The 24966-nt window shown below is 45.8% G+C and overlaps 1 protein-coding gene and 1 long non-coding RNA gene across 3 annotated transcripts; one reads left to right on the top strand and one right to left on the bottom strand.

The window, feature by feature from the left end:
• The first annotated feature begins 4105 nt into the window (after positions 1-4105).
• Positions 4106-24947, top strand: GDNF (glial cell derived neurotrophic factor). 2 transcript variants are annotated; one of them, XM_021551589.4, is made up of 3 exons: positions 4106-5235; positions 6478-6675; positions 22036-24947. In XM_021551589.4, the coding sequence occupies exons 2-3, from the start codon at positions 6504-6506 to the stop codon at positions 22518-22520; spliced, it is 657 nt and encodes a 218-aa protein (XP_021407264.1). In that variant the 5' UTR covers positions 4106-5235; positions 6478-6503; the 3' UTR covers positions 22521-24947. The 2 variants fall into 2 exon arrangements, with proteins under 2 accessions (XP_021407264.1, XP_021407283.1); XM_021551608.4 differs by having other exon boundaries at positions 4107-5235; positions 6478-6576.
• On the bottom strand, positions 4613-6487 carry LOC146763812 (uncharacterized). Its single transcript, XR_014951539.1, has 2 exons — positions 6210-6487; positions 4613-5947 (listed from the first exon to the last, which is right to left on the bottom strand). It is a non-coding gene; the product is annotated as an uncharacterized LOC146763812 (long non-coding RNA).
• Positions 24948-24966: the final 19 nt, after the last annotated feature.

Raw genomic sequence — 24966 nt, 5'->3', positions numbered from 1 at the left:
ACCACAGCAAGTGAGCCCCTGCTCAGGATTCTTTTCAATTCTACTGGGAGGTCTGCCTGAAGCACGTGCAGACACGCTGGCTGCACCTATCCCAGGAAAATAAACACTGCAGGGATGCTGCCAGGCCCAACCATTGATGCTATCACCCTGGTAGAACAGTCGCTGGCATGCTGGGACCCATGCTGTCCCAGGAAACAGCATCCCACATGGGGGCACAAATCCAGAGGGGCCAAGAGCCACACCCTGCATCTACCCCTTCTGGCAGGAGTGAGTAGGATGTGGTCAAAAAGCAGCAGTTAGCCCCCAGGCTAAAGAACAGACCTTGGCATTAGCTCACAATAATTCTAATAAACAGAGCAATTAGGGATAGCTTTAACTATACTGCTTGAGCAGGTTATCTGGGCTCCAGCACAAGGTGGGCACCTCTTAGACCCCAACAAACCTGCCCTACCCAGGCAGCTGCCACATTTCTGCTCCAGTTGTAACCTAAATCAGTGTCTCACCCCTTGTCTACCAGTTAAATCACAATAATACACGTCTCATGGGATGCAGGAACGGCAGGTCCAGTGTTGGATGTCATTGCAGACCAGAACAGCCACCCATGTCCCCAGAATGATTAATTCACTACAAATTTTAATCATCTCAAATAAAGAAAAGGAATTAATCCTCAAAGGTCTTTCCAGCAATGGCCGAATGCTGCAGGGATCTCCAGCAGGCCTAGGGATCACCAAGGGCATTTGACATCACACAGGAGAAGGCAGCTGTGGCCCAAAACACAGCTGCTTTCCCAAGCATGCAGCTGCTTGGTGCATATTCCTGGTACTTAGATGACTTCCGAGGGCACTTGCTCCAACAACAGCATGGTCTCCTCTGTTACTAATACCAAAGAAACCACCACTTACTGCCTGAGAGTCTTACTGTGACTAGGAAATCATGTTTCATATTTCAAAGGTAACTTAAAAATTACAGTATGCAGTGCTTGACATCTTAAGAGATCTATACATCACGTTGACACATATAAACAAAAAATGAGACCATACTGCATAATGTCAAGCAGCTTTTTAGCTTGTTTTAAAAGAGGCAACCTTTACAATGTAAAGACACACTTTATTTAGGTCTGAATGGGTCATTTTTCTCTTCCTGTTTTTTTCTTTCCTGACAGCAAACATACTTTTTTTAATTCACCAAAAAGAGTTTTATCTCAAGCAGCTCCAAAACTTTCATGATCTCTATAGAAAAATATAATAAATTCAGAAGTTTTTGTAGTTTTTGTTAGCTTTTAATAGAACTATGGAAAGCTTTCAGCAGCTACTTCACTTTCCATCAAGAAAGAGTGCACAGGGCTCTCAGTAACGCTTCTTACCAAGAGATTTGTGCCAGCAGCATGGGAAGAAGCAGGTACATTATTCTGTGATTAAGAACTAGCAGGTTTGCTCTCCATTTATTTCAACCATCCTATTAGTACAGCTAAGACATCTGCCTAACATTTTTTTCATTCTGGTTCATGTGAGCTAAATAACACATAAGCTAAAAAAATGGGCTTTCAGCAGCTTTTAATAGCAAGGAAAAATAAACTCCTGCAGTATTATAGATGGACAATCTCTGTGTTGGCTTCATTACCTTCTGTTATTTCAAGAAAATTAGTGGCTTTGCACTGACAAAACCCATGCAAAAGAATAATGTGTTGAGCTCACTTTGTCCAATATGTGCAGTAAAGTTTTAGTTAATGATCTTCCACTTAAAAGACTAAGATTCTCTATCACCATAAACATGTAACCAAGGCATTCGTTTCAGCATGCCTAAGTCCCCAACCTTTAATGGAAGCATCATGTTGTATCTATTCCTCTGCTCTGCTCAGGGTGGGAGCCAGGAAAAGCTTTTTGTGCACACAGCACTCAGTGCATGCTGTACTTCCATCCATCGCCCATCTCACAACTACACGTAAATAATTTTGTGACAGAGGTAGCACAACCTGAACAGTACCGCTGAGCTAAACCCAGCACTGCTTCTTGTAACACCTCCTGTCCCCATCTGGTGTGCACACATATATAAACAGATGCATTTATCAGATGCCTGTGTCTTTATTGTACAGATACCATATACCCTTTTCAATCTGTTTCTTTTCAACAGATGGTTCTGTCATTGTCCCATTTGCTGCCTGCAAAGAGGCTGTACTTCAGGAACTTTTATTCCAGGTACCTATCACTAGACTGTCTGTAGTGAAAAAAGTTAATATTAGTTTTAAGCAAACATTTAAATTTATGTATAATACTATTTAATATTTCTAATGTAGACAACTTTGGGGAGTATTTTACTCTGCTATACTAAGAAGAAATCTCTTTCATATTCTTTCTTCAAATGGCACAGCTAGGGAAAAAAATACCCTGAAGTTAAAAAAAACCTAATTCTTTCAAACATTATTTCTGAGTCACAAATCTGTTGCTCCTGCAGATACAGGGACATGGTCCCAAGAAAGGCTGACCACTTCATCACAAACACCTTATTTAGTGGAAGATAGTTGTGAAATTTCCCCTCAGTAGGCAGACAACTGCAGTGATGGAAAATCTATGCTGCTGAAAGGGCTTCACAAGAAATTTCATTTTTGTCTCTCTGTCTTGTCATCTGATAGAAATTTAGAAGATGCCTTCTTCAAAAATGTTTGTCCTGGCAGCCCATCCAAACAACATTCAGCAGACCCCTCCAAATTTCCAATAAACATGTCAAAAACCTTCACTAGTCCCTTAGAGGTCACAGGGATTGATTCTCATTCCCATTCTATGTAGTGAGTTGACTATGAACCCCTCTCTTCTGCTACAGCCCTGGCCTGAGGTCTCCTTCACAATTAAGAGCTTGGAGGATTATGTACATTTCAGACATGGAGAGCAAACAAGTGTTGGCTCTGGAGTCCACACTCACAGTCCTCACCCTATTCCCTAGCCAAGGACGGCAGGAAGGGTGCAAGTGGATGGGCTGCACACGAAGCCTAGGGCATGCAGCAGTAGCTGGTCCCACTTGCCTCCTGCATCCTCTCCCCGGAGGACCTGGGACTTACAAGGGGAAATGGGAAGAGGGACAGGGAAAGTCGCATACAGCCGACGAGGTGGCGCAGGCGGCTGGGCAAGGTCGGGAATAGAATGCCCACTGTGCCGCTGACGGTGACAGCGTCCGGACGATGCTCGGCGCCCCTTTTCCCCCTTTCTCCGCCCTGCCGGACCTCCCCTCGCCCGGGGGTGCAGCTCTGGCCGCCGTCGCTGCATCAGGCAGCCAGGCCCGCGGGGTTCGGGACAGGCTGCAGTCACCGAAGGGACAGCCTGAGGACTGCTGCTCTTCCCGGGAGAGACGAGCCGGTGCGCACACGTATGAATGCACACCCGTAACCACACACATACGCACACCCGGGGTGGAGGGCATACGAAACAAACCCGCGGCCAGGTGTCAGCTTCGGGGGCAGCCCGGCCCGGCCATGCCCAGTGCGGGTCCCTCCGTCCCGCAGCTCCCGGGCTCGGCGCTGTGCCGGCGCGGGGGCTCCAGGACCGACCTGGTCTTCTGGGGGTTTCGCTTCTCCATCCCATACCCGAGCGCCTTCCCCCCACAAAAATAAAATAGCCAGAAGCAAAGACTGTTTTAAAAGAGAAGCCGCGCGAGGCGGAGGCAGCGGTCCCCGGACCGCCCGCACAAACGCTGCGCTGCCCAGCCGCCCGCCTGGGCTGCGCGGCGCTAATTCCGCAGCACCGGAGACATGAGGATCTCATACCTCCGGACAACTGCGTGAGTCATAAATACACGGCGCAGGGCTGAAAGTCGACACTGTTTACAGCGACTTTGCCGCGGCCTTCGCCGAGTCAAACCACCACCCCCCGCGCAGGGGCCGGGCTGCGCGGAGGTTCCGCATCCCGCACCCCGCACTGCGGCTTCCGCGGGGGACTCGCGGCGGTGGCGGCACCTGCGGCCGGCGAGGGGCGAGGAAGGGGTTGCCTCCTCGCCGCCGCCACCGGCCGTCGGTCGGTCCGTCAGTCCGTCCGTCCGCGTGAGCGCGGCGAGCGGCGCTGGGGAGGGACGCGGTGTTGGGTTACCCCGGCCCGGCCCCGCCGCCGCCGCGGGGCCAGCGGGTGCCGCGGGGCTGCTCCGGCGGCCGCGCAGCCCACGGTATGTCGGGCCGGTGACTTCAGCCGGGAGATATTTGGAGGCTCCGCGGGGTCCGGTGCGGGGGGCCAGCGTGTGTTTGGGTCTGAAAGCGAATCAGCGGAGGGCGCGTCACTGCCAAAGGGCCCTATAAATCCATCTGCGGCGCCGAGTCGCCCTGGCAAAGCCCCCGCGTCCGCACGTCCGGCTCCGCGCTCACTCCGTCCGCGGGTGCGGCGCCCCCCGCGCCTCGCCCAGCCCCGCGCCCCCACCCAGCCCCGCCGGCGCCCGGGGGGCCGGCGCGCCCAGGCCCAGCCGGAGCGGGCGTTCCCGACACCGGCCCAGCTTCCCGCCGCGCTCCCGCTTGGATCTAAGCTTTCGCCTCGACGGGACCCCGCTCTGGAGGAGGAAGCCTCACTGCTGCTGCTGCTGCTGCTACCGGCTCTACAAATCCCAGTGCCGGCCTCTGATTCTCACAGCAGGCTGAGCGGGGGGTGGTTTGATTTTTATTTTTTTAATCGTTTTCACCTTCCTTCCTCCGTTGGGGTGGGGTTTTTCTTGGCATTTTTTTCCTCTCTCTTTTTTTTTTTTTTTTTTTTTTCTCCCGCCGTGGTGTGCGTGTCCGAGCGGTGCGGGGCTCCCGGCAGTACTGGACGAGCTGGCGTTACAGGAGCGCTGATGTCTTCATCTGACTCCCCGCAGTTGTTGATGGAGTGTCTTTCTCAGATTTCTAGGCAGGGTCCCAAGCGCACCACCCAGCGCCATCTCCCGCTGCCAGGCGGCGCACCCCGCGGCTCGGGCGACTCCCGCCGCTGCTGAGCGCGGCTCCGGGGCCGGGCGGGCAGAGACCCCCGCGGCGCCGCTCCTGCCGCGGCCACAGCACCTGCGGCGGCGGCGGGGGAGGCCGCCGGGGACTGTGCTGCCGGCCTTCGCTGCCTTCACCCAGACCTGCGACCTTACACCCACTCTTCCATACGAATCCCCCTTCCCCCGTCCTTTGAGCAAAGAGGGTGCCGGCAGTCGGACCTTGACCTGCCCACATGAATCGGCCGGCCGGCCGGTCGACTCCACGGCGTTAATGTCCATCTCGGGTCCGACGAGACCAGCTCAGAGGTGAGGGCGAGGATGGGAGCGCGGGGGAGAGAGGGCGGGGCGGGCGGACACTGTCTCCGGGGCGCCCCGCAGCTCCCCGAACGCGACGAGGTGCGAAGGCAGCGGCCGGCGGAGAGAGCGCGCACCGAGCGGCAGCCGCGCCCTAAGCCCGCCGCTGGACCGGGACCCCCGTGGTTCCCCCCCGGCGGGGCTGCTCCTCCCGGGCCGGACGCTGCCCCGTGCCGCCGCCTGGCCAAGCCGAACCGGGTTGGGGGCAGCTGTTACCCCCGGGCGGCGTGCAGAGGGCAGCGGGTACGTGCCGTGGCAGACTTCGGGCAGGGCGGCCGGCGAACGAGGAGAAGAAAAGGAAAAGGGACAAGGGAAGGGAAGGGGAGAAGAGAGAAGAAAGAGGATCGATGAAAAAAAGAGAGAAAGAGAGACTGAGAGAAAGACTAGCGGAAGAGAACAATACAATGAGTGGAAAACGAGAAGGGAAGCGAAGAGGAAAATTCAAGGGAGATGGAAACAAAAGAGGAAAGAAAAAAATGAAAGGAAGCAGAAAAGGGAAGGAAAAAAGAAATCTTGAAGCAGGGGAAGGGAAATAGGAAAAAAAGAAGAAGACAATAGGGAAAGAGGAAAGAATGGGAAAAAGGAAGATTATAAGGAAAAAAGGTGGCAAGTGAAGATGAAAGGAAAAACAAAAGGAGAGTAAAAATTAAGATGAAAGAGAGGACTGGATAAGGGAAGGGAAATGGTGGAGGGAAGAAGAAAGGGAAAGAGATAAAGGAAGAGAGAGAAAGGGAAAGGAAAGTTTACTTGTAGCACATCAAATCTGCACAGACCAGCACCCCAGATTAGCCCAGTCCTCCCTGGTCCAGCTTGAGAACAGGTGTTGCCCAGGTGCTCAACAAGCACAAGGTGACCTGCCTGCCAGTCATCACAGGGACATGGTTACGCTCCCTGTCCCTAGAAACAGACTTCTGGGGCCTCCTTACCTGCCTTCCCCAGAGCAGCTTTCTCGGGCATAAAGGGACTGGAGGCCATCCTGTGCCTCCCTCTTCCACTCCTGGGGACAGCCCACCTCGCTCACTCTGGTTGCACAAGGAGCAGTTGTTGTTCCATCCAATGTACTCAGGCCTGTCCTGGGCGAACCAGTGTGATCTGAGGGTGCAAGACTGCTTAGCTTTGTCTCAGGGCTGGCACAGCTGGGGCAGGACTGGGACATAGCAGATGGGAGCTAACCCTGCCTCTTTTTTCTGCCAGGGACCTGTGTTGGAAGGAGATCTAAGATGAAGTTATGGGATGTTGTGGCTGTCTGCGTGGTGCTGCTCAACACAGTCTCCACCTTGCCCCTGCCCACCGGTAAGACGCCTCCCAAGGGGTCCCCTTCAGTGGTAGAGGGACCTGAAGATGATCTCTCCCCCATCAGCCTGCTGCCTCCCTATGCTGTGCACAGTGACTGTAAGAAACATTCCCCTTTGTAGCAACTGCTGTCTGTCTTGCTAAACTTGCTTCCCTTTGCTCAGGCATCAGGACGAGGAAAGAATCCTCCCATTTTGTTTCCCTTTTTTTCCATAGGCAGTGTCATTGGCTTTGGTCTTGTTTGAGCAGCTCCAAACCTAGTCATTCTCCAAAGCTTGGGGTTGACAATTGCAGTGACAATGCCCCCTGCCTGCTCCAGGCCTGCCTTCCTGGCCGTCTTAGGATCCCTCGGGTTGACAGACATGGGGACGTGGGTGGTACAAGTTTGTTGTATGCAGAGAAGCTGAGAGGAGGATCTGGTTCACACCCCTCACAGCTCAGGCACTGAAACTCCTTCTCCACTGCATCAGCCTCCTCTCCCTGCTCAGACCTGCCAATGCAATTATTCTCTGCCTGTAGTGGGCGCAAGTCCTGAAGGAGGTTTGGCTCCGTGATGGGAGGCGCTGTACACATCCTGGAGTACTGCTGAGCTTCATTAAATCCTCCTTGGATTCTGATCTCAAAATTACTGTGTCCGCATGGAAATTTACAGAAGAGTAGCTGTGGCGCTGTTAGGAGCTTGATGCAGAGAAATTCACATGAGCTAGCTCACATTAAGACAGTTTACAATCCAAATGACAGATCATAATGCCTTGCTAATAATAGGTCCTGTACCTACAATAGCAGATACAGAATTTTCACAGTGGAATGTGAGCATTATGTTAACTCTGGTGGCTTTTTAAAGAGAGAGGTAATATGACTCAGTAAGAAGTGGTAAGATACTCACAAGAATAGTGGAGACACTCACTTAGCAAAGGCGCAGAGGCAGTTTGAAAGTAGTTTCTTTTGTCGTTGCTCATGCCCCTCTCTGTTTAGCTCCTTACAGGATACAGACAGTATCCAGGAATTGGGATTAATTTCTATTTCCTTTTCTGGAGGTATGTTCTTTCCCTGCGCTGTAACAGCTCCAGTCACAGGCAGCCGTGCTCTGGTTTCTCTGGGAGCATCCAGGCTAACACAGTGTGGAGGCACCAAGTATTTGCTGTGACTTCACTTTGACCCCTCCCAAACACCCATCTCTTCTATACACACACGTTTATGCCCTTCCCTGTTTAGTTGTCTCTCTTCCCTTCTCTTGCTAGTGTTCCCCCCCTGCTGGAATCTTGCCTAGGCTCCCGCCTCTGCGTGTCCCAGCCTGGGCTCCTGCTGCTCACAGACTGGCAACCCTGACATCCTTTCAGCCCCTCCACACAGGGTGGTTGGCCAAAAGTGTTTCCTTACAGGGCTACAGCCTGCCAGGATCATGGGGCTATCACACATGGTGATCTTCTTCCCTATGGCAAGCCATGTGGTGGATAAGTGCTGTCCTGCAAAAGACAGTGATCAGCTTTTCAGGCTACTGTGCTGTTCCCCTCTGTACAGACTTGCTGAGGTGCTGGTGGCAAGAAGAGCATTAGAGGGAAAGCATCATTAGTCAGTTTGTAGCTCTCAAAGAAGCTTCAGGGTGGGAGAGCATTAATGCTCCATTTTTCCAGAGTGATAGTATTTGTACAATGCCTGCTTTTATCTTGAAACTGCCTTCTGGGAATATGGTTCCTGGCAAGCTGATTCCTCTACAGCAGCTCAAGGGGGTAGGCAGCAGTAGTGATTCTCTCAGTTCCTAGTATCCAATACTTGTCATCATTGTATCTTCTTTTTTCCTTTCCTGTGGATTGGATAAACAAGAAGCAGGAAGAAAGACAACCTGTGTTTTACCTGAGCTATGATAGTATCAATATTATCCCTGTTTCCAGGATGCAGACATGGGCTTAGACATGCAGAGCTGGGTGAAAGGTTATTGCCCAAGATAGTAATTTGAGAAAGAGTTGATAGTTTGCTCTCAAATTTTTAAGTCTGTGTATCACTAACAAATGGACCTGGCTGCAAGAGTAAAGGAAGCAGTGCTGTTCTTCACATCAGAGATTGAGGAAAACCCAGGGCATTCCTGTGATCTTTGTAGGGCAGCAGTTAACACAACAATTGAGTCTGAAAGTCAGAAATTCATCTCTATATGCCAAGTCAGATGAGTCAGAGGAGACCTGCAGAAAGGTGACTAGGGAGAGCAGTGAAATACTCTGGTGCACTTTTTTGCTGTTTGTAGTTGATTTAAAAGTGTGTGGTGTCTGCAAACAGGCTATGAGGCTGACCCTACCCAGACACATCCTGCTGCAGTAGCACTTTGCTCGTCACCTCCATCAGTGTCTTTGACATACTTGTTCTCTCCAGTGACAATTTGGTGGCATGCATCGTTCAGCACAGGAAAGACACAGAACTAAGTACACAAGAGGAATCAGTGTCTACACCATGTAAATTTCCCTTTCCACTTGAAAGTTTCTCTTGCCACTAGAGCCCAATGTGCCACAAGCACAGAGGTGTGCTTGCAGCTCCCTGGCCGTCTGCTGGTGAACCTGCCGTGTATTCACATCCCTTCAGGTGCTCTTGGTCAGCTGCTTTGCTAAGGGCTTTTGTAGGAGGCAACTCACAAAGTGGTGGGGACACCGTCATCACCTGTGTTGCCTCATATGCATAGGGCAGTGTGTGGGACTTGAGCAGGACTGGGTGCTGTGTGCATTCAGAGAAGTGCACGGCTGTCCCCTAAAGCAATCCCTTTTCAGGCTGAGTGTAGTCATTTTGCTCCACGGTCCACTGCCTATACTCCAGAGAAATTGTGTCTCCCACACACGGCTTGCATCAGGGCTTAGTAGGACTGTGAGATCAAGTCCACCCCTAAGGGCAGGCCAAACAGCTTGCTGGAGAAGACATCTTTTTCCCAGGCTCTTGACACCTTTTTGTGTTCATGTTTGATGGGATTGCTTTCTCTGCAAAGTACTCTGAGGTCACCTGATGTTACCCCATCCCTTTCAGATTGGCTTGAAGCCTCCCTTCATTCCAGGCTCCAGGCAGGGCTCTAACCTCCTGGGCTGATCAGGTGTAAGTGCTGACCTTTACTGTTCAGGGCAGTAATCAGAGATGGCAGAGGGCGCTAACAATTGCAATCTTCTGCATTTTTAATTGGACTAGAGGCTGGAGTATCCTCCACAAATGCAGTCTATTGGAGATTAATCTGGTTATTTGTAGGTGTTTTGGCATCAATATTCATGGGATAGGTTATTTCACACCCACAAAAAACAGAATATATACAGCATTTGTAACTGTTTGTTTCCCTTATTCTGCAGTTCTCTGGAGGTAGAACACTATTATCTTAGATACCAAATGCAAGTAGAACAAATATAAACCACATTATTATAAACTAAATACTAAGTCAGCAGCCTCAGAAGCATGACAGTGCAGAGGGAGCCAAACACTTGTTTGCATTATACATAGCCACCAGTGAATACATTTTGTAACTGCTTGCTATTGGATGCACATAATCAACATGCATGTGAGGGCTGGAGTGTCCTAAAATCCATTCTATGATATGTGTTCTTTTAATCAAGTGAGAACCTTTACTAAGAACTAGTGGTAAGCAGGTAAAATTAAATTAAACATGTCCCCATGGTATTTTCCCTCATAGTAAGAGGAAATGATAGATTTTTTTCATCATGGTGTCTGTGTTATTCTAGAGCTACTGAATGATCATTCACTATGGGAGCTCCTTTGGTATATGCTATGACACACCATGGAGTGTGTGTGTTACACCTCTGTTAAAAATTCTTCTCACCCCTGCTAAAGTGTATTTAATATTGAGTTACTGCTTTGACCTGCAACTTCATCAACTAATATGGCAAGCATCTGGAAAAATAGTGGTACTGTAGGATTCTTTAAGGCAAAACCAGTATTTAATTATGCTTCCAGCTGAATGCAGTTCCTTCTCTACAATATTTATTAGGCCCATTCAATGTCACGAACAACAGCTCTCATGTTTCTGCCCAGGCTTTCTTGCTCAGCACACCTACAGTGTGGCGTAGACTAAGACACCCAGAAGCTGCAGAGGTAACCTGCCCTGCACAGTAAACCCAGTGCATCAGGGAGGTATCAGCCACACCGAGCAGGTGCCACCCTGTGGCATCTGATCTGTGTGTGCCCAGCACAGCCAGGGCATGCAGCACAGGGCATGCGGCACAGCCAGGGCATGCAGCACAGGGCATGCAGCACAGCCAGGGCATGCGGCACAGGGCATGCGGCACAGCCAGGGCATGCGGCACAGCCAGGGCATGCAGCACAGCAGACGCATCCTGCCAGTGTCCAGCCGAGTGTCCCTGGGTGAGCCAGCACATGTATGTCCTAAAATTTGTTTGCACAGGGACACCCAGGTTATCTAGGCATTCAGAAATCCCAAGCATTCATATTGGTCCATTAATGGGCAAAATTCTAGAAAAATAAAGAAACCAGGCAGATGTGGTTAAATCCATAGGCATGTAGCCCTAAAAGCAAATTCCTCTGCAGTCTCAGGTATACATACTGAATATACTCCAGTGAAGACCACTCTGTGACTTAAGGGAAAAAAGTTCTGAAGTTCAGAATAATAAAGTTCTATTCTCATTTTGAGTTATCCTTTGCTGCTTTTTAGGGACCTCAAAAGATTGCCAGTGAAACTGTGGATAGTGCTGGATGTTTTTCAGGGGTTTGTTGACAGATAACATGCCTAGACATACTTTTCTTTCATAAGACTTTCCAGTATATTTTTAAAATACCCATGTTCAGGTTTGCAGATGAAGAGCTTCAAAGCATTCCTTGAAAAGCTGAGGAACTCAGTTGTGTTAAGTATTCATTGGACTGTCATTGAATTCAGTGGAGGAGGCATTCTTTGTCCTCTAGTAGATCCTCTGACTGATAGATTGTAATGTCTTTGTAAATTATACTGTTCCAAAAAGTGGTTTTAAAATTAAAGTTATGAAGATTTTGAGAAGCCATTTGGGTCATTAAATCCCACCCTTCCACATCTGCAGATGTTCAGAGGTGAACATCTAGTGCAAATACCCAATTTTCATCCCTACCCCCACCACTATCTAGAAAGCTACGTAAAAACTGTAGTTCATAGGTCAAACCCTACATAACTACATTTGTTCTGGATTCCCATATTTCTGAGCTAGTAAGTGAATAAGTAGAAATAAACAAGCAATACAAAATACTGCAGCATAACCATGTCCAGGATCATGAGACATCTAAATAGGCCACTGACATATTAGTGCTGGTAGAGTGGTTAGCACTGCAGAGTGGTCATTTTGTACAAAACCAGATCAGTTTTTTGATCAAAAAATATCTTTTGGTAAAGAGAACCACAGGAAAAATTTCAGTTCTTCTTGGAATTTAAATTGTGATAACAAAGAGAAGAAAGACAAGAGGATAAAAAGTATTTACTTGAGACAGCTGCAAATAAGATATTAAGATACAAAATATATGTTAGAATATGTTTTAAGATCAAAGACTTAATAAAATTAATTTTGTGAGGTATTTCATGTAGCAGCATTTTTTTTAAGAATAAAGCACTCGTATCACCTAGCAAAAGTTTAGGCTCTATGTATTATACATCACTTAAACTGAAACCCGCACATACATTTATTTGAAATCTTTGGGACTTTAAAGATTTTTGGACAGGAATATTCTTCAAAAAAGGCAAACACTGAAATCCATGTATTTATTTTCCTGTGTTGTGGCTGGCAGTGTTATAGTAGTATGCCAAAACTTTTCTGGTGGCCAAGCTTTTAGAGGCAAGCTGGTCATATCCCCTTTCAATAACAAACTGGGTACAAACATCTGGACCATCTCTGCTTCCATCCAAAGCATATGAAATTTCTTTGGCAAAATCAGCTATTATTTAGGAAATGTCTGTAGGGAGGTAGCACCCAGTGTAACAGCTGGGAAGGACCTTGCTCTTCTGAGCACATACCAGCTCTATCTGACAAAGTGCCAGTCTGCACTCACAGCATGAGCCCTTCTGCAGTGGAGTACATGCACCTGCCCTAGAGTCAGGGACTGATTACTATAGCAATAACAATTTTCAACTAGCAATATTGGAATCTTCCCTATTGTTCCTTCTGTAAACACATTAAACTGCAGCCAATTGAAAGGCAACAATGAAAGATCGTGTGTTATTTATAGATCATCAAATCTGATAGCAGCAGAGATTGCCACAAGAGAAACATCAGCCAAGATTTTGCCTGGACTGCTCTACGGTCTATGGCCACAGGGAAGAGACTGGCTTAGAGTCCTTTTAGAGTCTGTTCTTCCTGCTTTGGTGCATGTCTTTGTTCCTTAGGGATGCTTCTAAAGCCAATGGGAGATGCAGCATAAGAGCATAGGCATTCTAGTAATAGCTTATGTTACTGATTTAACTATGATCTTTCCCTTCAGTGAACTGTTACTAAAGAGGGCCTAGGTTACCATAGTGGGGTTTTACTGATGTCATAAGAGAGCTGGGCTGGATCACTTCTGCATGGATGTTGAAGAAAATACCACCAGTATTTCCTCCATTAAAACCTTTGTGCTTGCCTATTAGCTGGCTGCATATGTTCTTGCTAACAAATGTCACAGGTTTCACGTTTCACTCACATATGCTTATCCGAGGCTCTCACAGGATTTGAGGTTCTAGCTTAACAAAATATTAGGAGTAAACTTAGGTTTTACTGAGAAGCAGGGTATTTACTCAGCATGGTGTGGAAGGATACCAGAGAGGAGTCAACAGGTATTTGTCTTGCCCAGGTTTGGCTCCTACTTGGTCGGTGGCTTCAGGCAGGGTACTGGAACTTTTTCTATCTTCACCTTTTACATTCTTCGTGCTGTAACTTCTTCTGATGCAAGGATGCTCTAAGGGTGCTCACACACCTACCACCTCTTAGGATAAGGTCCTAGTGCAGATGGGCTCCTGGCAGCATCTGCAGGAGATGCCACAAAATCTCATGTACGACTGCTGAAAAGCTGACTGCTCTGTGGTGCTCAGAGCTGGTGATTCAAAGCTCTGTGCCAGAGGCAAGATTGCATCGTCCTGTTGCTTCTCTGCTCCTTGACTGCTGGGTTAGATGTTCCTCTGCCCACCCCAGAGAGGCTAGAGGTGCGAGTGGGCAGAAGAGGGCAGCCCACAATCAGGCAGGGTCTTGTGAGCAACCTGCCTGGGCTAGGTGAGGAACAAAAAACTCCCATGAGCAGGTCAGCTCATGACTTCCTCTGCTCCACACAGTCCATCTGACCTGGCTCTTTCCCCCGGCACTCAGGGACTTCCTACATTGGCAACAACTGTGGTGGTCCTGTTGTCTCCCGGCTTTCTTCCTCTGTTGAGAATCAGCATTTCTACCTGCAAGAAGGCAAGCAAAGTACAGAAAGGGAGGCACTGCCAAGCATGGCAGAGTGAAAATGCAAAGGACTGTGGATTTGTCATTATGATTGACACATGGGAAGCTGCAGGGTTAGCTAGTGAGCTACAGACACAGAATTTGACTACTCCATCAGGAGCAAGAACACCAGGAAGGTCAATCCTGTGCCTTTTAGCAGTGTTGCCTCATTGTACCTGGCTGGTGTAAGTGGCCCTAGCATCACCCATCAGGTTATTTAGCACTTGTCTTGGTAGGAGACAAATGATACTGAGGAGAGGCTCCATTTCTAAGGGCTCTGTGAGTCTGAGGGGAGCCACAGCATGGACTGGGAGTGTGGTAATACAGAACTGTATTAAACATTTAAGGATGAGCTGACCCTGGTTTGTTTGGTGCTCTATTTCCTAATGGATATTAGGAACTAATAGTCATGCCTCAGAGAGGTGGTATTTTAATTGTTTAAATACCAGAAACGTTTCAGCATACTATTTTTAACACCCACCTTCACTTAGATGTGTTCATATAATACTGTCTTTTTATACCAAACATTTCATTTTCAATAAAACAAATGTTTTATCCCCACCACAGTTGCTACTTTCTCACTTTGTAAAGCCAAATGATCATCACATTAGTATTTTTAACCTGGCTAAGGTTACCCTTCCACAAACAAATTTCTTCAAATCTCCCCTAAAATACGTCCCTGTGGTATGAGATGGAGGCATTCTGTGTTCAGACAGGCCACATCCACTATAATAAGCACCTGAAAACAGTACTGCAAAGCAAGCAAATATTTCTTAAAAAATTAATAATGATTATGAAATAAAGTAATAATTTGATTATGAAGGTCCAAGATTAAAGTACCAGAACTGTTTTTGAAAAGTGGTCACTTAATCCCAATGCAGATCTGGATCTAAATTTTCTAAATATTGCTTACCATTGCAATGAGCTGGACTAAATTCCTAGAACTTTGAAATCAAACTTCAGGGTCTGATCCTGTTGTTTGAATTTCTCTAATTGAAAGATTGTGCTTAAGCAAAATAATCAGTTAAGTGTTTGGTCTAATGTTTTGATGTGATAGCTATACACTGTCACAAATGCAGGCATAAAAACTACAATCTAAAAACAAGGCCTAATTTTATAATGTTTAATATACCTTCTGTGACTTCTGTTACATCACTTTAGCTCAGGGTTTGTAAAGTGCCAAATAATATGGCAGTTTTATGAGGTTGAAAAAAAAAACAAAAGGAAAACCCACCTATATAAATTATTCTTCTGCAATATACAGTGTTTAAGGTTTCTTGTATGCCCTAAGAGATAGCATGGTTAGAAGAGACTGTAGTTAGTAGTTTAAATCCATAACCAGGCATCAAAGGAAGAAACTGGATATTTGTCTTAAAAATGGAAGATCCAAACCATCAGTTTGTGATCAGGTACAAACTGAGGATTGCTTGATTTACCATGCTGGGTTGCTGTCATTGCATATGGGGGACTATTTGGCTTTAAAATGAATCTGTTTATAGGAAAATCAAATGAATAAATTTACAAAATGTAATTGTGGTCACATTTGAACAGACAGAAATAAATTGTCCATTTTTACTTCATGGGGGCTGTTTTTTTTGATAATGGGACACATTTGGTGTGAATATCCATTTAGACCTGTTTCATGTGGAAGTCTATCAGAACACCTTATAATTTATTCTTCTAAGAAGCACAGGGAGCAGATCCCAGTCCTGGTGTCGCATGATGTCTCAAATTAAATAAAAATGCAGAAACAGATTCTGGGGAGTTGCAGTGGGGAAGGTGCCCATAGGAAGGCACATTTCTCTGCGCTCCCAAAGCTGGAACTCAGGACTGGATTTCTCCAGAGGCTAATGGGGAATGCCATGGCTATTTGGCTGCAGGATCCTTCACTCATGCATGCTGCCAGCTCTTCTTGTGCCCAGGGAGCAGAGACTGTCCTTGAGGACAGGCAGGTCAAAACTTCAGGTTCCAGAGAGCATCAGTGAGGCAAGAATGTCAGTGTACATTACAGAAGGATGTTCCAAACCTAGGAGGCTGGGTTAAAGCTATGATCTGACTGTGCCCTAAGTGTTTAGAAAACAAGGAAAAACAAGCAAGCAAGCAGATTATGCAAATATTCTTGTGTTCGGTTTTTTGATTTGGTTGTTTGTTTGTTTGTTTGTTTGTTTGTTTGTTTTAGGGGTTTGTTTTTTTGTGTTTTTTTTTTTTTTGGTTGGTTGATTGGTTGGTTAGTTGGTTTGGTTGTTAAATTAGTATTTTAAGTGAGTCTCACTCCCTCTGGTGAAGGTGTTCACCAGCCTGATCACTCTGCTAAATTCTTATTTGTGTATTTGTATCAGTCTTGTGACATTTCATTCTTTCTTTCTTTGCTTTTTTATTCATTTTAATCATTATGTGAGAAAATCTTCACAGATTAAGAGCCCTTGTTCGGCTGGACAAGGGAGACAGCAAAGGTGCTCAGAGGCACCGTCACATGTGGACTGTCATCAATACACAACAATCTTGGTCCTCTGACCCTGGGAAACAAACTTGTACTCTTTGTTGCAGCCATAGGAAAATTCTCTGCCTGTTCCTGCCGGGGTGGCATGGTAATAAAAGAGGGAGGGAGCATGGAAAGGAGCTGCTGGAGAGTGAGCTGGGCACGGCAGGACACACGTAGTAGATGCAGTTCCCACAAGCCCTGCTGCCTGCCCCAGGCTCCTGCTGCAGGGATGCTAGGCAGAGGTGACACATAAACACCTGCACGAGCAGGCACACAGACTGCCTCCAAGGGACTTCCTCAGCAAAGTCAGGAAATTGCTTTGAGAATTGTGACATAAAACCCAAACAAAACCTCATCACACCAGTCTATGGCACCTATAAGTGGTGGGGCTCAGCCCATCACACCCAACCAGTGGGGTCTGTGAGCCTTTCTCCCACACTCTGAACAAGACATACAGAGACTCTGTGTTCCCTAAGAGAGGGTTTTACTTTTGAAGGACATGTGTTCCTTTGGGAAACACATGTTTTGAGGTGCATCACATGTGCAAGACAACCTTTGCAAACCTGTATTGAGCACACACTGCTCTGGCTAGCCTATCCTGTCCTGTCCTGTCCTGTCCTGTCCTGTGTGACTTCCAATTTTTAAATTCTTACTCCTTCACACTGTGGAGCTTGAGATCGGGGACTACTCCTCAGAGATCTTTGCTGCTTTAACACCATTATCCCAGCAATTTCTGCTGGCACATTACACTGCATTACAGGCATCTGTCATGTGTTTGTTCTCTCAGCTTTTCCAGCAGAAGGCAAGTGTTGTCAGTAAACTAGTTTGTTTTGAAAAAATGTGTGTGTGTGTATAATCAGTTATATTTGTGTGTGCGTATGTGTAAATGAAGCACACACACACACATGCAAAATGTGTATCTGCTCCTTGCAGGGGTGTGAAATCCCCCCCAGCACACTCTGTCTGTTGCACAATCAAGACAGCACAGTCCGTGCTGTGTGAGAGAAGCAAAGATGCCGTGAGACTGTAAACATTTTCTGAACAACATTGCAGACAGAAGGGTAACAAAGTACCCCTCTCTCAAACAGCTTTATTCAGTGTACAACCATCACTACATGCTCAGGCAGCCCCTATGAGTGTGCTGGTGTTCCTGGCCCACAGCTCTTCTCAGCAATCCCATTGCCCCCAGCAGAACTTCAAAACAATGCAGAGACCAAACAAGTGCTCAGCATGTTATGTGATATCTGTGGTGCAGAGAGGTCTCAGAATCCCTGGAGTGCATCTATCAAGTGCCTATCAGGATGAGGACATCCTGCAGTCAGTCTTCTCCACCTTCCCTTCTGTCTTATTAGCATTTTACAGAGTTTAGTCATAGAGGTGATTGCTTATTGATGCATGATGTCTGGTGGTAGCTTCCTCAGCATTTACCTCAAGTGCCTTGTTTCAATCCATCATGCCTGGTGTCATTGCTGATGTTTCCACTGGATTGCTCTGGGTCCTATTTCAGCAGTTTCAGGCTCTAGGTCGTCACACCCATGCTTGTTGGACAGCTGAATATCCCTACTGAGTCATGACTGGTACCTCAGCACAGGGCTGAGACAAGTCTCCCTTCACTCCTGGTTGTTAATCTGTCTTCCAGACCCCTGTGACCCATTCCTAGTGGCTGCTTGTAAACACGCTGATGACTGATTTATTAAGCAGTAGACAATTAGTTGATTGCAGGGATTGGAGCTGTTGCTAAGACTGTTAAATTATGGAAGCAAACCTGGGATACCTTGGAAGTGCATTGGAAGCTGACAAAAGAACATTGCTGCATTGCTCACAACCGGTTTGGGGCTCCACAGGCAGAGGAGTGTGTTGCTTACAGAAACATGCAAGGCCTCATTGAGTAGCCCAGTAATGCAGCTGCCACTCTGTTGATTAGATGTACCTATGTAGCCTGTACCAGCACATGTAGTTTAGGTGGGCAGAGAGTAACCAGGATCAAGTAGATCTTCACATTTTCTCAATGGGAGCTCTGTGCCCACTGTTTCCACCAGTTTCCTATTATCACCCACAGGCCTTTTGTCTCCTCCAGTGATGTAATCTCCAAATATTGGGTGTCACTGCAGGAGTCTTTCTGGTAGATTTGGATACCTGCATAGGATAGTTTCCAGTTCCATGGGCTGAAGAGAAAGTCCACAATGGATGAAGGAAATTGGAATTCATCTTACTAATAGTGCTGGCATTCCTCCCAGTGTTTCTCCAGAATATATCCTGCTGTTTCAGTAGGGCATGAGCAGAGCAGGAATCCCCAGCTCTATCAGTGTTGGAGCACTTCTTGCACAGTTCGTGTTCAAGCTTTAATGACATTAGCAGGACCAGTCATTCTGTCAATGACCCCATTTTCTGGGTGAAGCTTGTCTCTGTAAGTAGGACTTCCCTGCTTGGATATGCTGTTGGTTTGATTATTTGATCTACATTTTGCCCTACTGCTCACACCTTCTGCAGGGTAGATGGAGCATGTCTGCATCACCAGCATTGCATGGGGCTCTTTAGTGGCATTTAGTTTCCTCAACCTGAAATATCACAGGCCACTCACAGTGCAGAAAGCTCTCAGTGGCAATGCCTCCCTTGGTGCAGCTGCAGTAGGAATCACACATAAACCAGGATAGATCTCAGCATGCACTTTTAGCAGGAACACAGGCCACCACATGGATCTGCCCTCTTCCTGTCACTACCCTCCAGAATACAGTTGGCAGAACAGTGCTCAAACCGTGTACCTATGTGATTGATATTTAGCCAAAATACACTTCTGCCTATAGCACTCTCACAGAGGTAGGTGGTATTTTTGCCCCTCAATTGCAATTTAATGTGATGCGCCCAGTTGGACTATCTTTTCAGTTTATCCAGTTTTGTCTTTCTTAGTCTCACTGTACTGGCAGTGTGCCAGGCTTGAGATAAGTGCAAGGCTGGAGGTTGCAAACAATAATATCTACATATAAGTTGGCTTTCCCTGTAGCTGTCTCTTGTCCCTTTCCTGATGCTTGATCACTGCATTAATTTTGTTAAGCCCTTGAGCCCTCATATATTTCCCTACATTTGTGTTTCGCTCTCCCTATAGCCAAGGTCTCATTGCATCATACAAAGGTACAAAGGTTGTGCTAGAAATACATGGAAGAGGTGTGGGCTGGCTTAGTCACAGTGGTATGAGGGGAGGGCAGTTGAGGTTCAGAGTGGAGAAGGACACTTCTAGAGCCATATCCTTGGGGCTGCCTCCTTCTCTTTTTTGATTATTGACTAAGAAAATAGTTTCTGTGAAGGAAATCTAGAAACTACTCAGTCCTGAGCAACAAGTGCCTTCTGGCAGCTACTTTCCATCTGTATCTGTTTCAGGGTCATCTTTTTTAACTGAGTCTAGAAAGATGTCTAGCCCTTGCTGCTTTAAAGGAACATAGCCTGCCTATCGCCTGGGCCTGGTTCTTGCTTGGTTGGGCAGTCCTTGTACAGAGTAGGCAGACCAACCTATTCTGCAAAGGAGCTGGTTGGTGCATCCAGTGGACACATCCATCCAAGCAACCGCTCTCCAGTAGGTATGGCTCACATTTGTATTTTGATACCTGCTACAGAGATAGAGGAGTGCAGGAAAGGTGCACTTATCACTGGCGTTGCAGGGATATGGGGCCAGGTCCTGCCTTATTCAAGTTCCACCTAGCTGTATAGATAGCAGCCATCCCTCCTTCATGTCTTTGAACATGAACACTGGTCTCTAAGATTGTTGATTTTAGCATGGATAAAACAAAGTGTAATTCACTTCTTTCAGTTCCAAACTACAGTTTATAGCACTCTGTTTGCCTTCATTATGTGGAGGTACAAGGTTTCCAGCCTCCATTATTCTTTCACCAGTCTAAACTATTTTTCTGGATCCATCCATTAGAAAACATATATCTCTGATCCTTGATGGAGGGAGGCCTCTAGGATGTGGCCACTTCAGGCAGCAGTCCCTATTCCTGATGCTCTCTGTATCAGCAGGTTTTTGCACTGGCGGAGTTAGAATTCTGCTGCCCTCCCATCTCCTCTGTTTTTGGTGCTTCTACTGAGGATATGAGAGTGCACTTTTGCTAGGTAGTGGGGGCAGCCTCGTGCCTTCCTGCCTTCTGTTAACCAAGTCCATGCTACTCTGTTTGAGCTGGATACCTGTGCTGCCTGGTCACCCACTGGGGTTCCAGTCTTAGTGTGCTCATTAGGGCAATGTGGAGCTGAGCCTTTGCCTAAGGAACCATTCCAATCTCAGCACCTCACTGAGTGGGAACTTTTGTGTAGGTACCAGCTCCTGAGCAGGTGCACTTCACTAGATAACATCTCCCAGTATTTGGTGTGCCGGCAATATTTGTAGGGGTCTTGGAGATGGATATTCCCATATATGCAAGGTTGGAGTGACGCTGGTGTTACGTGTTGGGTTTTAGGAGTTGAGTACAGAAAGGAGCATCCTCTTAGGACTTACAGGAAATGAAAAAGTCTTAATTTTTGGGGCAATAAATAATAAAAAAAAAATCTCAGTATTGCAGTATAGTTTAAGATACAGTCATTAATAATGCAGTGTAAGGGCATCCACACACAGGATCCTGACAGCCTGACCCTACGTTAGTTCTCTGTATTCACTAAAGCAGGTAATTTTGAAGGATTTAGTCCATGGGAAGATTAAGGATTTCAAAATACATTTTTTTCTAAATCAGGATGAAATTGCAAAATTTGGAACCATTTCAGAGCACATTTAATTTCACCCTTCTTGATGAGGTTCATTCTGCTAGTATCAAAACATTTCATTGACTTCATTGTACAGTTTACTTGAGTAATTCATCAATGATATACCAAGTGATAAACTAAATAGAATAAAAATTAAATTTTTGTAAAAGGAAAATCCATTAATAATATTTCACTAAAAAATTAACACAATACTTCTATTCTGACCTATTTCTACTCAGTGTGATCAGCATCTTGTGATACAAAACATTTACATGAAAAATTTTTCAAAAGCTATGAAAATAATTATCCCCTAGAAGCAGTAAAAACCTAGGCATTCATCCAGGAATAATATCTCAGTCTGATACCCCAGGAAATCCTCCTTCTGTCATGCCCAAAAACCTTATTGACAGGTGGCTTTGGCAATACTAACTGCTGCTGGTGTGAAAAGAAAATAACAACAATAATCAAAAAATTGCTTTAAAAAAAACCTCTTCCTGTTGCTTCTTTGCTGGGAAGAGTCTGTGTAACCTCTTTACAGCAGCTTCATCTATATTAACTAATATTCATACCATGACGTTTTTCCTTCCATTTTGACAGGGCTCATTCAAAATTAAAAGATGTGCTGAAATGCTACCAAGCATCAGGACAGAAATACAAATACATCTCATTTCTCTTTCCTCACATGAGTTTCTGTGATGATCCAAATCATTCCAAATTCTTCTTGATTTCTGAGGGTCCTGGGCATGTGTTCTGAAGCTTGCATGTGCATAATATTTTTGAGTTGTGAATGGACAAACTTCATGATAACTGATGTGTGACAAAGCCTTTTCTCTCTTTCCCAAACAGCTAATATGCCAGAGGATTATCCAGATCAGTTTGATGAGGTAGTGGACTTTATTCAAGCCACAATTAAAAGACTGAGGAGGTCACCAGATAAACAGACTCCAATTTTTTCTAGGCGGGAGAGAAACCATCAAAATGCAGCCACAAACATAGAGAATTCCAACAAAAAAGGAAGGAGGAATCAAAAGGGCAAAAATCGAGGATGTGTCTTAACAGAAATACATTTAAATGTGACCGACTTGGATTTGGGATATGAAACCAAAGAAGAGCTAATTTTCCGGTATTGCAGTGGATCTTGTGATGCAGCTGAGACCACCTATGATAAAATTTTAAAAAACTTAACCAAAAAGAAAAAACTAGTCACTGACAAAGTGAGGCAAGCCTGTTGCAGACCCATAGCCTTTGATGATGACCTGTCCTTTTTGGATGATAACTTGGTTTACCACATACTGAAAAAACATTCCGCAAAAAGGTGTGGATGCGTCTGATAGTTGCATGTCGAGGCAGCACCAGTTCTCCATTCATGCTATGCTGCAAAGAGAGGGACCAAGGTTCCCAGGGAAGTGTCTGCTCCAGGTGGAGGAAAAAGGACCAAGAACACAGACTAAGGAGCCATGAGAGCCTGGGGATAAGAAGGCATGCAGCAGAGTAGAAGGATGGAGACTTCTGACGTCCTATGGGGATTTAGATAAAAGCTCAGGTGGAGATGACGATGGATGGATGGATGATGTGCACGCTACCTTTCCTGTTTGACTCAGTCCACCATCAGTGAGACTCAATCCATGAGGAACGTGCTTAAAAACACAACCCGGCCATACCACACTGTGTTGTAGTTATGCCATGATTATACCAAGTTATACCAAGTTATGCCATGATTATACCAGTTATACCAAGAAGCTTAGCTAAGAAGTAGCTTAGGAGTCCCTTACTAATCCCCTGTGCCCTCAGCTGTACTGAAAGACACATTATGCTACTGCTCATTGGAGGGCAGTTCCTGAGTGCTTAGGACAACTCCTAAGCGGTAAGATTACCCTTGTAAGTAAGATGATATTGGGCAAATATCAAAACGACCAGGTTCAAGTTATTATGAAGCAAAACAGTTCTGCTTACTGGCTAAGTTTGGTTATTTCCATCTTGTTTTTTTTCAAAATGAGTGTAGGATTTTGTTCTTCTGCTACCTGTGAAAACAAGTTGAGTTTTTAAGCACTTCTTCCTAGTATAGTAAGAGAAATAACAAGCCCAGCCTATACAAAATCTATTTCTTTAGGTTTACAAAGGACTAACGTCATTTGCATATCTACATTTCTGTTTGGTCATTGTGATTGAGAGAGACTACTTGATGCAATGCATCCCTTCAGAGACATAAGTATACAGAAGATATTTATTGAGATTTAAGTTATTTTTATTTATTTCAGTTCAGTAATGAGTCTCCTTATTTATTAAAGTGTCTTTCAAAGGTGCCAAAGTAGATGGCACTTGGGGATATAGAGAGACAAAGACGTTGGGAACAACGGTCCATGCTTTTGATCAAAGGTGTTAACTTGAATGCAAAAAATCACTTACTTTACCTTTTTTTCTTTTAAACAAAATCTTGATTATGTTCACAAAAGGTAGTGCTGAAGCCTGCAGCCCTTATTCCTGTCACTAAGCCTTTTGAAAACTACTGCAGTCATGCATGTGCAGGAGCAACAATGGCTCTGGACAAGTGAGGGTTGCAGGACTTGGTTCAACATTAGCAATTTGTTAGAAAAACTAATTTTATTCATATTTTAAATGTAGCCACATTTTTTTTCTCACACTTTATGCCAACTGACCTCATATAACTATTGACAAATGGAAAATAATAACATTTAGCCTTATAATTTCTAGTTATATTTATTTAAGCTTTTCCTTCCATACTTCCATATAGAAGAGGTTAAATCCCTCTTACTAGTTAGTCCTGGATTTAATATAGCCTGCAAGTAAACAGTTGTGTTAAATAACCAGAGTGTTTTTGTATAATTTGCTGAAACATTACAGGATCATGCCCGTGCAGCAGAACAGTCCAAGTTTCCTTAGGAGGAGGGAGGTTGTACAGCAAAGGTGTTTGTATGTGACCTCTAACACAAGCTCTCATTCTGGAGACATTTACCCCAAGAGCAGGAGTGCAGGTCACTAATCATACCTGACAACCAGTGAAGCATCAACTCGCACAAAAGCAACATGAAAAAAAATATCCTAGTTGAAAACCATGGTCCAACCTTTTATCTCATGCATGTAATGGCTCTCCATACTCAGCCCTGGGCCCTTGGGGCACTGCTGAAGAAGGTTCTAGAGGTCAAAAAAGTCCAGAACAGGCATAGAAAGGTGTACCAGTTGTACAGCATGTAATTCATCCCCAGCTTCGCCGCTTTCCTGGGCAGAGGGAGGACAGACCTGGAGAGCTAGCTGCAGGGTCTGTTCTCACACTGCCACGGGGACGCTGTGCCCTCCGTGCTGCTCAGGGTGGTGACACCACCACACTGGCACAGTGTGGGCACTGAGTGCCTGCCAGGCGGAGGGTCAGCTGCGCTGTGGGGCAGCTGATCAGCAACAGTGCCCAGGGCTGTGCTTTCCCTTGCCCCAGCTGATGAAAACTTGCCTCAAGCATTTTCTGTGCAGCTTGCAGAGGCTGCAACCAAAGCAAATCTCTATGTTCAAAATACAAAAGGGTAAAGTTTGTGATTTTTTTTTTGTTTTGGTTGGTTTTTTTGGGGTTTTTTTTAAAGTTTTTAGACCTTACTGAAGACAGGAGTGTGCTTCTCTGGATTTTTTTACTCCACCTGCAATTATATGTCTCAGTCATTTGTGTTAATCAACCAAAGTTCTCTACAGACTTTATTTTTGTACAATATTCATTTTATAACTTTTTACAAAATAAAATTCATTTCTATTGTTATGTGGTTGTTGTTTATG

This window comes from Lonchura striata, chromosome Z (genome assembly GCF_050655825.1).
Source record: "Lonchura striata isolate lonStrDom1 chromosome Z, ASM5065582v1, whole genome shotgun sequence".
In the NCBI taxonomy this organism is placed as follows: domain Eukaryota; kingdom Metazoa; phylum Chordata; class Aves; order Passeriformes; family Estrildidae; genus Lonchura; species Lonchura striata.
This window is presented reverse-complemented; position numbering and strand designations above follow the sequence as displayed.

Bases quoted from the DNA above. Each gene is read 5' to 3' on its own strand.
- GDNF (XM_021551589.4), top strand. From the start codon at position 6,504: ATGAAGTTATGGGATGTTGTGGCTGTCTGCGTGGTGCTGCTCAACACA. The intron at 6,676-22,035 runs GTAAGAAACATT...TTTCCCAAACAG, and splicing joins CTATGCTGTGCACAGTGACT to CTAATATGCCAGAGGATTAT.